The 12,705-nt window shown below is 38.0% G+C and overlaps 1 protein-coding gene across 6 annotated transcripts in view; it reads left to right on the top strand.

The window, feature by feature from the left end:
• Naa15 (N(alpha)-acetyltransferase 15, NatA auxiliary subunit) overlaps positions 1-12,705 on the top strand; it is a 93,388-nt gene that overhangs the window by 63,422 nt on the left and 17,261 nt on the right. For all 6 annotated transcript variants that reach the window (XM_013515313.1, XM_013515312.1, XM_005386690.2 and 3 more), the window contains exons 11-15: positions 352-521; positions 1,715-1,867; positions 2,556-2,684; positions 4,056-4,269; positions 11,741-11,934. In XM_013515313.1, coding sequence (XP_013370767.1) covers positions 352-521; positions 1,715-1,867; positions 2,556-2,684; positions 4,056-4,269; positions 11,741-11,934 — 860 coding nt within the window. The remainder of the gene's footprint in view (positions 1-351; positions 522-1,714; positions 1,868-2,555; positions 2,685-4,055; positions 4,270-11,740; positions 11,935-12,705) is intronic.

Genomic DNA, 12,705 nt, shown 5'->3' with positions numbered 1-12,705 from the left:
CCCAACATCCTAAGACATCCATTCTTGTAGTTTGAGTATAACACCCTCCCCCGGCTTCCTTTTGGTTTCCTTTTTAGGTAGTTATAGGATTGAACTTATTTATCGACCATATTTGTTATAAAAAGTTATATACAAGGCATTGTGCTCAGGGGCTGCATGGATACCGAGTAGAAAACAAGATCCCTTTCAAAGATTTTACAGTCCTTGTTGTATTTTTATAGGTGGGTCACATAAAGAACTTTTAAGATAATTTCCTCATAGAGGGACCATTTTGAAGGGTGTACTCTTAATGTATGTAATACGTAGTCTTGATTTCTTCCCTCTCTTTCCCTCATCCCCTGCTCTTCAAAGATGATGGGAAGGAGGAACCACCAACCACATTACTTTGGGTCCAGTACTACTTGGCACAACATTATGACAAAATTGGTCAGCCATCTATTGCTTTGGAATATATAAATACTGCTATTGAAAGTACACCTACGTTGATAGAACTCTTTCTTGTGAAAGCTAAAATCTATAAGGTAAAAATCCCCCCCAAGGTAATTTTATATTTTATGGATTCTAAGTGTTGTAAGAAAAACGACATATATGATGCAAGGAAACATGGAATAAAAAGTACATTTCCTAATCTGATTTCTTCTAGTGTCAAGGCTGTGCTTATTTAATCTATATCGTATCTACACGTACATAAGGCTGTTCAAGCATGTATTCTCATATATTTATGTCTATCTGGTTATTCTCTTTGGGTGAATAAGAATATAGTAACCCATAGAGAAGTTATATGCTGTAAAGTGTGTATTTTGATTAATAGTTATGATCACATATCAGTATCTGATGAATTGAAATGCAAGGATTTCATTATGCCTTCTACCTATTATATCTTGACTTTCTAGTCTGTGGGCTCTGCTTGAGACTCTCCAATGACATGTTCTGGCATCTTTTTTTTTTGGATACCAGGAATCAAACTCAGGACCTTGCACTTGCCAGGCAGGCACTTGTGCCACTGAGCTATATCCCCGATCATCATCTTAAAAGGCATCATCTTAAAAGTGGCTCTTTTTTTGTCTTACTGCAAATGAAATTTAGTGATCAAAGGTATTGATGTTGATAGTTGTACAACAGAGATTTATTTAGCCAGAAAATTATGGATTTAAGTTGTATTTTGGTGGTGGCATGTTGCTGAGGACTAAAGATTGTTGCCTCAAGCACACTACGCAAGTGCTCTGCCGTTAAGCTGCATCACCAGCACTTTTTAAAGCCAATGTGCTCCTCACATTTGTGGTGGTGTTACTACTTAGATGAAGTTGAATGAAGATTATTGGGGAGTGTCCATTCATGGTCCTAATTACTAATGTTTCCAGGTTCCTTTGGAGCAGAAAGTGGCCACCACTTTAACTCACTGAATTAGTTGTTCCCACTAAAGGCTTATATTGTCATTTATTCTGTACTTTGACAGTTGCTTTCGAGTATTTACTATGTGGCAAGTGCTGCTGTACACAATGTAGATATAACATTAAAACAAGTCTGTATTATCAGAGCGCCTACATTTTAGCTGGCCAGGAAGAATTACAGAGGAATATATGTTTCTACATTGTTTAGAATCAGATGCTGTCTAATACTTTTTGTTTTATTTATTTTAATTAACGGGAAAAAATAACCTGTCCAGTAAAATTAGCATTCTTACTGGTTGCTTTGCAAATTTTGTGCTTTTAAGCATGCTGGGAATATTAAAGAAGCTGCAAGGTGGATGGATGAAGCCCAGGCCTTGGACACAGCAGACAGATTTATCAACTCCAAGTGTGCAAAATACATGCTAAAAGCCAATCTGATTAAAGAGGCTGAAGAAATGTGCTCAAAGTTTACAAGGGTTTGTATGGCTAATGTTCTTACTTATGAATCGACAGGACATAGCCAATTCATACTTGAACCTTGGCCTTTTTTCTTTTCTTTTTTTGAGATAGGATCTCTATGTAGTTCAGGCTAGCCTTGAACTCCAGGCAGTCCTCAGCCTCCTAAGTGATGGGATTACAGTTACGCGCCACCACGCCTGGATCACCTTGGTCTTTTTCAGAATTTGTTTTCAACATTTTTAGTAATAGAATAGCCGGGACACTTAAGAAAATTTATTTACTTATTTTGGCTGAGACAGTCTTGCCATGTAGTTCAGGCTGGCCTAGAGCTCACGATGTAGCCTAGGCTGGCCCTGAACTCACAGTGATCCTCCTAACTCAAGGCCTCCCCAGTGCCAGCATTACAGGCGTGCACCACTGTGCCCAGACAGTAGTGTTCTTTTTCTTGCATTAATTCCTATTGCCCAATTAATGTACACCTTTAGTTTAATCATTTGGAAAAATGCTTACTGTTTTTGATGTTTACAAAGAGAATTTTAATTTATTTTATGTATTAACTACTTCCTCTTACTATAAAAATGATTTAAAAATCAAAAGACTTTTTCAGAAGAATCCATATCTGTTGACTGTGTTTCCTTCTTAAATTCGTGGTAGAATGGTGTATTTGGTAAGAAATGGAGTTGAATGTATGTGGTTTTTGTGTAGGAAGGAACATCAGCAGTAGAGAATTTGAATGAAATGCAGTGCATGTGGTTCCAGACAGAATGTGCCCAAGCATATAAAGCAATGAATAAATTTGGTGAAGCACTTAAGAAATGTCATGAAATTGAGAGAGTAAGTACCTTCTATATATGAATTTCTCATATATTTTGTTGGCTGTCAAGGGTTTGGGGGAAATCCTATTATTTTTCCCCATCTTCAGAAGTCACAGGTAATTATTAAAATCAGTGTTTACTTTTAAAATTTTTATAATGGAAATAATATATTTTCAGGAGAATGCTCTTATCCTTTTTTTTTTTTTTTTTTTTTTTTTTTTTTTTTTTTTTTTTTTTTTTGTCTTTTTGAGACAGGGTCTTGCTATGCAGTTCAGGCTGGCCTTGAACTCACTTTGTAGCCCAGGTTGGCCTCGAGTTCACAACAATCCTCCTGCCTCAGCTTGCCAGGTGCTGGGATTACAGGCCTGTGCGACCACGCCTGGTTCCTATCTATTCTTCTAACAATTTTTTTCAAAAACTTTATGGAAATTTTGTATCTTACCTATATTTTTAGTGACCTTTGAAACTGTTTTGGGGCATTGCTATTTCCTCTACAGTTGAACATAAATGCTTTTCAATGCTCCATTTTGTCTACCCTGAGGATGTGTGGTGATTCCATATACTGTTACAGGATCCAAGCCTTGAAGCTTTTCACATTGTTTCTGTGGACGTCGGTTCTTTTCATTCTTGTTTTTTTTGTCTTTTTGAGACAGGGTCTCACTATGCAGTTCAGGCCGGCCTCAAACTGGCAGCAATTCTGCCTCAGCCTCCCAACTGCTGGGATTACAGGCGTATGCCACCACAGCCAGCTTCTAGTTCTTTATTTTCTGATGAAAGCATTATTATTTCTCTTTACTTTAGATTCTTTTTTATCACTTGTAATGGACTTTCCTTTGTGTTTTTCACAGAAAAGCAGTTTATATATAATTAAGTTTACATTTGTAATATTGTCAAGTATAGAACACCAATGTTTGGTTGAAATGTGGAAGTTTCTGATTTGTCTTCCATACACAGCCTGATACTGTATAGGGTTTAGACATACAGCCCCACCCCCCCCGCATTTTGTATCATAATCACTTACAGATGGCTCTAAATAAAAACCTCAGTGTGTAGTGTGAATCTGCTGTATTGCACCATTTTGTATGCTAATCACTTAGACTTGATTTGTCAGAATAGCTTTACTTAAGTGTGGTTAAGGATAGAGTGTGTGTATGCGTGTGTGTGCATGGCATTTGTGCTTCCCTTTTATTCAGTGAGTTTTAATACCTAATTGTCATGTCCTTTGGGTGGTGGCCAGTTATATTTGATATGTAAATTGTTTATATTGAGTGATTATAATACTTTTGTTTTACTGATTTTTGCCCCAAAAGAGTAATTCCAAGAGTTTGATGTAAAGCTTTCTTAGACATTGCTATACTTCAGTATAATAATAAAAAGATAATTTTGTTAGCATTTTATAGAAATCACTGATGACCAGTTTGACTTTCATACATACTGTATGAGGAAGATTACCCTTAGATCATATGTGGACTTATTAAAACTAGAAGATGTACTTCGACAGCATCCATTTTACTTCAAGGCAGCAAGAATTGCTATCGAGATCTATTTGAAACTTCATGACAACCCCCTTACTGATGAGAATAAAGAACATGAAGCTGATACAGGTATAACATTCAGCAATTCCTTACTATTTTTTGCTGTGGTATATTTACTTACTTTATTTTCCAAACACAACCACAATTCATATTTAGTATATTTACTTCAAGCCATAATTCTTAACTTTTGTTTTACATACTGTCATACTGATATAGAGGAAATGCTAGATGTCAGATACGCCAAGTTTGTGCCCTCCGAGGTTGAAGAATAAATTCTAAGGAATGACAGGGGTTAAGAGTAGGAAAAGGTATTGGAGAAATGGAATGAGGAATAGGAGTTGGGAGTGGGAGTAGCTCCTGAGAGACAGGAGGGGTCCCGAAATGGGTTGTATATATTTATGGTGTTTGATAATGCAGTTCTCGCTGTGGATGTTAACTGAGCATCTTTTGGGAAAATGTTATACCAAGTTAGTAATCGATGGATGTTTTGTGAATTTCTCTAAGCAACAGAAGAAAAATATTGCTTATTATACTTTCAAAATAAGTACAGATTTATCAAAGATTTAGATGTTCAGCATTTAAGAAGTTTGAATTTGTAAGTTTTACATTTACTGTCTGACTTACTCATCTAACTGTAGTACTGTAAGCTTCTAATTATATAATTAGTGTGGGAACACGTTAGTGTAGGCTGCTAGTGTAACTAGTTGTTCCTCTTTGTTTTTTGAGAGGGTATTTAGTTTTGTTCTGCAGTATCTGGAAGTGAACCTGTGCTTTCATATTGAGCTGCATTCCCAGTCCTTTTTTATTATTTTTATTTTGAGACAGGGTCTAGGTCACTAAATACCCTAGCCTGGGCTCAGACTTTTTCTTCAGCCTTCCCAGTGCTGAGATTACAGGCATGTATCACCATGCCCAGCTTTTTTTTTTTTTTTTTTTTTTTGGTCTTTTTTGTTGTTTTATTGGAACATTATACATGTACATAATAACACTCACCATAGAAATTTGTACCTGTACATGACATATCTTACTGCTTCGTTTTTCTCATTCCCCTCCCCTCCCTTCAGTCCCTGTTCCCTTCCTTATTTATAAGAGCTTTGTTTTCATTTTTTTCTTCTCTCTTATTTCCTTTCCTCTCTCCCCCATCCCGTGTTCCTTTCTCATTTGAACGTTTTCTTCCCATTTTCCAACATCTGTTACACATTTTGGGTCTTACTTACACTTCTGGTTTCTCATACCAGAGAAGCAGTATGATATTTAAACGTGTGTCTGATTTATTGCGCTTATGAGTATGGTCTCAAGGTGCATCCCTGTAGCTAGAAATGGGTCAAGCTTATCCTCCTTCATGGCACAGTAGTACTCTATTGTATTTTTTAAAAACCCCACATCTTCTTTATTCATTCATTAGTGGGCATTTGGGCTGTTTCCAAGATTTATCTATTACAAACTGTGCCACTATAAATGTGGGTGTGCATGTATTGCTGTGATTTGATGCTTTTAATTCTGTTGGGATGATACCAATAAGGGGAATAGCTGGGTCAAATGCAATCTCCAGCTGTACTTTTTTGGTCTTTTTGGTCTTTTTTTGAGACAGGGTCTCACTGTGCAGTTCAGGCTGACCTTGAGCTCACTTTGTAGCCCAGGCTGGCCTCAAACCCACTCCTGCCTCAGCCTCCCAAGTGCTGGGATTACAGGCGTGTGCCACCATGCCTGGCTACTTTTTTGAGGAATCTCTACCCTGAATTCCCCAGTGGTTGTACCAGTCCACACTCCCACCAACAGTGGAGAAGGGTTCCTTTTTACCCACAGCCCCTCCAGCATTTGTATTTGGTTGATTTCTTTATAATAGCCATTCTTTCTGAGGTGAGATGGAACCTCAGTCACTCACTGGAGTTGTTTTAATTTGCATCTCTTCAGTGGCTAGTGATGTTGAACATTTTTTCATATTATTGTTTTGTTTTTTGTTTTTGGTTTTTCTCCGGTACCAGGAACCGAACTCACGACCTTGCGCCTGCCAGGCAGGCGCTTTTGCCGCTGAGCTAAATCCCCAGCCCCATTTTTTCATATTATTTACTTTCCATTGCTACTTCTTCATCTGAGAAGTATCGGTTCATTTCAGATGCCCATTTTTGGATTGGGTGTTTATATTTGGGGAGGTCTGATGTTTTTCAGTTCTTCGTATATTCTAGATATTAGTATTTTCTGAGGAACAGTTGGCAAAATTTTTTTCCCACACTGGGTTGTCTCTTTACTCTCTTGGTGGTTTCTTTTGCTGTACAAAAAGCTTTTTAATAAGAGGAGATCCCAGTTGTTGATTCTTTGTGATCGCTCCTGTGAGATCGAGGTTTTGTTCATAAAATCTTTATCTATAGTGTCTTCAAGGATTCTGCCTATTCCATCTTCCAGCATATTTAGTGTTCCTCTTTTAATATTTAGATCTTTGATCCGTTTCAATTTTAGTTTAATGCATGGTGAGAGATAGGGGTCTAGTTTTAGTCTTTGGCATGTGGAATGCCCACTTTTCCAGAGCCATTTATTAAAGAGGCTATCTTTCTTTTAGCAAAAGTGTTTGGCTCCTTTGTCAAAGATAAGGTGGCTGAGTGTGTTTGGAGTTGTTTCTGCATCTTCTAATCTGATCCTTGGGTCTGTTGTTTTGCTAGTACCATGCTGTTTTTATCATCAGCTCCTCTTTCTAGTACTACTGTAATTTATAATTATCCTACTAAAAGATGAATATTGCTTAACATTAAATGCCACCTTGGAATTAAGCTAGGAAAAGTGCCCCCAGTGATTTATCATTTGACCCATTTTTAACATACCATTTTCACAGTAAGGTCTCAGGATTTGTGGAGAGAAATCTTCCCTAGACAGTTGAGAAAGACACTCTGAATGAAAGTTGTCTTGTATGGAGGAGATATAAAGTAACTAGGTCTAAATGGCTTGTGACTTACTCATTGTAAATCTCCTGTGGTGAGCTGACATGAGTCCTTTTAAGGCAGGGACAGGTAATAAAGAACATGGCCACCAACTGCAGCCCATGGATCAGATCCACACTGCAGTCTTGTTTTGGTAATAAAATTTTACTGGAGCATGTATAGCTGAGTGTACTTGCAAGAGACTCATGTTCTGCAAAGCTGAAAATACTTAGCATCTTGACCATTGCAGAAACAGTATGCTGACCTGTGCGTGGTACAGTAGCATAGTAGAAGACACTTAGACTTTGTTGTCAGCAGGAAAGACATTTAAGTCCTTGCTCTGACTTTCACTATCACTGTGAGTTGCCATTTTTCAGAACTCTGCACCCTTAGTTATCTTGTACACTCATCCCTTGGTATCCTTAGGGACTGGTATGGGGGACCTTTTCAGATGCTAAAATTCATGAATGCTGAATTCTCTTCCAGAAAACAGTGTAATGATGTAGTATTTGCATAAAATCTACATGCATTTGCTTGTATATTGTAATTTCTATATTCCTTACAATAACTAACATGATGTAAATTTTATTGTGTAGCTAATACTGATAAGAAAAATAATGTCTGATGTTCAGTACCACCAGAGGATTTTTTTTCCTTTTGTTTTGTTTTGGGAAATGGTTTCATTATGTAGTTCAGGCTGGCCTAAATCTCACTATGTAGCTGAAGGTGAGCTCAACTCACGTGCCTCATGCCTCAGCCTCCCAAGTTCTGGGATTATTGGTATATGCCAGCATACCCAGCTGTATAATTGTTTTGTGTGGTATTTTTGATCAGAGGTAGTTGAATCTGCAGTGTGGATGCTGAACTGATGGCTATCTATTATATTGTAATCCAAGAGGTTGTTGAGGACGTTAAACAACATGTGTACTATATCTACCATATAGCAAGGGTGAACGTGGTATAGCAGTTATGTTTAAAAAATCAGCATTTATTTAGCCTTCCATTCATAGTCTTGTGTCTTCAGAATGTAATTTTTTATCCTTACTTGAAATTTTCCTGTTTTACTATTAAGGGATTCTTTATGCTGGGTGTTATAACACATGCCTATAATCTCATCATTCTGAGAGGCTAAGGCAGGAGGACCACAAATTTGAGCCCAGCCAGGGTGACTGAACAAAAGCACTGTCCCAAAATTTTATTTTGTCTTTTTGAGACAGGGTCTCGCTATACATTTCAGGCTGGCCTTGAGCTCACTTTGTAGCCCAGCCTGGCCTCAAACTCGCAGTGATCCTCCTGCCTCAGCCTCCTGAGTGTTGGGATTACAGGCGTGCACCATGCCCAGCTATCCCAAAATTTTATAAGAGTAAGTGGAGTGGCTAGACATAAGAGCACAGTGTGACGGCTCTGAATTCAATACCCACAGCCAGAGAAAGGTGGGTGGGTGGGGATTCTTTACCAGGCAAAAGAAAGACAGGTATATATTTGGTTTTGGCAGTTGTATATTCATTGCTGTATAATAAATTAACCATTTAAAGTAGTTATTTCTGTTTGTAGGTTTTTTGTACCAGGAATCGAACTTGGGACCTTGCACTTGCCAGGCAGGTGCTGTGCCACTGAACTATATATCCCCAGCCTAAAACAGTCATTTTTGTGGATCAAGAATTCAGCAGTGCCTAAGTGGTTCTAGCTTTGGGTCTCTTTTAAAAAGTTACAGTTAAGATTTGGGCTGAGCCAGGTGTGGTGTCAGATGCTTGTAATTCTAGCCCTCACGGGGCTGAGGTGAGATCATGGAGTTTGAGGCCAGCCTGGGGGACACAGTGAGTTTAAGGCTGCCTGAACTACTTAGCGATATCCTGTCTCCACAAAAACGATTTCAGCTGAGCCCGCATTGCTCAAACTAGGGCTAAAAGGTCTGTTTCCAGGTGGCTCACTCATATGGCTGTGCCAAGAGGCTTTTTTTTTTTTTTTTTTTTTTCCTTTTAGTTTTTCTGTGGGGTTTCTAGAGTTCCTCAAGATGTGGTAACCGGTCACGAGAGAGCAAAGGCAAAGCTGTGCAACTTTTTAATGTTTTATATGTTTGACTTGAAGTCCTGTTCCTTCCTTTACATCCTAATTAGTCAGAAGAAAGTTACCTGGCGCAACTGACACTTGAGCAAAAGGGAGCTAAAGAATATTTGGACATATTTTTAAGTACCATGGTGTGCATTTTAGCTACAAATTGCTTACATTATTTTGTATGTGCAAAATAGTTTCTTTTCTTTTCCCAAGGCCATCAGAAATCTTACCCCATTGTATTAACTAGCTTAAAGTCCACAGACTTCTATAACACAGTGACAGGTACTGGTGTGGCTCCTGGAGATAACTGCTTTCTCAAAAATTAGCTTTTCAAAAGTAGTTTTTAATGCGAAATCCTGTAAACTAAACAGGCAAGTAACTTACCAACTGCAAATCCAAAATACAATTCCAGCACAGGGATAGGAGCACCCCACACACACTGTGGATATTTTTAGAAGGCCCACAAAAGTTACTGGTTTGTATTAGTTCTCAAGTCCAGTGGGACACAGGTTCACAACTCTGTTCTTGACTAGACTCGAGACATAGGAATCATTTTCTGTAGCTGTTGGTTCTGTCCTCTGAGTTCTTGGTTCCACCTTCTGTATTCTCCTTTCTCCGAGGTTAGTACTTGTTAATAATTAAGTGATTTTTCTTCTGCTTTCTGCCAGTAGAATTTCAAGAGTCTAAAAACCTCTTGCCATTTTTTACTCTCTGTTCCTTTCAGTCCAGATTTGCAATGTATTTGCCTGTAGAACTCTTCATAAAGCTATGGCTTTTTTCATGACTGGTATTGGAATCCATGTGCACCTTGTAGTAGCGGGAGAGCCCTCTGGTTTCTTATTAGCTTTATTGTATGGCTGAGAGGATTTAGGAGTCATACAAAGCCTTTCTTTACTCCGAGGCACCATCCTTCTGAGGGCTGGGTCTTCAAAGATTTTAAAGCCAAATTCTTTGCTTTCCCTCTTGACATGTTTTCCTGACAATGCCTTGGATTTGATCTTTGCTCAGAAGATATCTCTGGAGAGACTTGAGTTTTCAAAACCATCAAGTCCCTGGTAATTCTTTTAGTTTCTTTCTCTTCTTTGGATTTTACTATAAGCCGCCAGAAGAGTCATGTGCCACAGTCAACACTGAAAGTCACTTTAGCTAGGTCATTAGTTGATTAGATAAATAACACAGTTGCTTAAACTTTAAGCCCTCCCCTGGGGTCTCTTGAAAGCCGACTAGTAATAATCTCAAGCTCTTCATTCAGACTTTCACTAAAGCTTTTTGCAGGATTGATTGTCCACTTTTTGCTACTCCCTGGTTCCAGTGTTGCTTCCATATTTTTGTTTCAGCAGTATCCCTTTTCCTTATGTCAAAGTCTGCATTGATTATTTACTGCTGCAAAGCAAGTTACTCAGAAACCTAGCAGCTTTAAACCACAGATACTTGTTATTTGACAGTTTCTGTGGATCAGGAATTAAGGACTTTTAGCCATAATATTCTGCAGACTCAGGGTATGCCAGGGAGGGCGAAGTCAAGGTGACAGGACGCTGAAGGAAGACTTGGGTTGGGGGATCTGCCTCTGCAATGGCTTACTCAGGGCTCTAGGCTGTCAGTTGGACATGTGGGTCTTTCCACCTGGTTCTCCAGAGTGACCCAAGAGAAAATCAAGGACTCTCCAGGGCGTTTGAGACTGAGCCTTAAGCGTTAGATACCTCCATCTGTACTATGTTCTTTTGGCCCAGGGAGTCACTAAGTATAGGCATCACCTTTTAAAGGGAAGAGTTTGTGGGTGTATTTTGAAATTATTGCTGAGGTGGTATGTTTTGGAATGACATTTTTTCATTTTTCAGTATTAACAAGTGTTAGCCAAATATACCCTGACTGAACATACTGTTTTCACATTTCTTGTTCAAAATCTAAATGGTGTACATCTTTCACTTTATTGTAACATATGTGTCAGTGGTTTCCAGTCTTTCTTTTGAGAAATTCTTACTACCCTAAGGGTACTGTTAACTTTCAATAGTGGTATACAATGTATCACAGTTACTAATTTATTCTGTCAACAAATACTTGAATATTTTTGTATGCTTGGTTTTCTGCTAGGCCTTGAGAATTCAAAGTTAAGAATAAGACAGGATGCCCATCTACCAAGGAGTCCATAATTTAAGAGATGGATGTTCCAACAAACTATGTGATGAGCAGAAATACATTAGGCATAGAGCGGTAAATAATTGACCAGATTAGAGAAAGCATACTTTGACAGAACATTGTCCAGAGCTGTAGAGATATGTGTGTGACAGTGTTATTTCATAGAACTGCAGGTAGCTTAATATTGCTGGAGGAAGTCCAGTGCTTTGCTATGGCTTGTGGTTTGTGTGTGCTCTTGGATTTAAAACATTTTTTTTAAAGATATTCTATTTGCTATCTAATGTGGGCCATTAAAGGGCTAGGCATATATGGGCACATTTAGACACATACCATGCAGTACATTTTCTATGGGAATTTGGGAGTATAAAGAAGTAGTAGTTGATAATTACTAATCTGATTAACATGTTCTTAATTTCATTAACACTCACTGCCTACAGCAAACATGTCTGACAAAGAACTAAAGAAATTACGTAATAAACAAAGAAGAGCTCAAAAGAAAGCCCAGCTAGAAGAAGAGAAAAAAAATGCAGAAAAAGAAAAGCAGCAGAGAAATCAGAAAAAGAAGAAGGATGATGATGATGAGGAGATTGGCGGTCCAAAAGAAGAACTTATCCCAGAGAAACTGGCCAAGGTACTTAATAGCTGGGTGAAAGTTCATGGCCAGGTGCTGTCATTTCAGTAGTTTCTGATTGTCTCTCATACTTAAATTTTGAGTGATGATTGTGTTCCACAGTAATCTAGCACAGTCTAGTGGGAACAACTTTGCGTTTGAGTCGTTCTGATCTGGGTTTAGATATTAGTCCTTAGTCTTCCACTGTGCGCCTTGCGTCACATCTATAAAATCGAACTAAGAAAAATCTTTAATAGGACAAAAAAAATAATGTATGTAATGCATCTGGTATCTGTTATAAGGAATAACATGAAAAATTTTGTATTTAGGTTAAATTGAGGTTGTTATAAGCTAAGGACTGTATGTGTATCTTTCACTTATCTGTGTTGTCAATTTATAGTATTTTCTTTACTGGCCTTTATTTGAACCTGGTATCTTGAAAGCACCTAAGTATTTTCCCTGAGCTATAATCTGCCCTACTGGGTGTTATGTTTGTTTTGTTTTTGGTAGGGGTGGGGGTTTACTGAGGATTGAACTCCGGGTCTTCACACTGAGCTATATCTTCAGCCCTTTTTTAAAATTTTGAGACAAAAATCTTGCTAAGTTGTCCGGGCTGGGCTCTAATTTAAAAATTCTTTTTTTTTTTTTTTTTTTTTTTAGCTGAAACCAGGTGTCCATTACTGCACAAACCATTTTAAATACTAATACAACTATATAGTTTCTTTTGACGTTTGGCATCCTACTCCATGTGAAAATAACTGCATCATTCATTATATTAAAGCAATATAGTAA

The sequence above is a fragment of the Chinchilla lanigera genome, unplaced genomic scaffold (genome assembly GCF_000276665.1).
Source record: "Chinchilla lanigera isolate Chin_1 unplaced genomic scaffold, ChiLan1.0 scaffold00027, whole genome shotgun sequence".
In the NCBI taxonomy this organism is placed as follows: Eukaryota; Metazoa; Chordata; class Mammalia; order Rodentia; family Chinchillidae; genus Chinchilla; species Chinchilla lanigera.
This window is presented reverse-complemented; position numbering and strand designations above follow the sequence as displayed.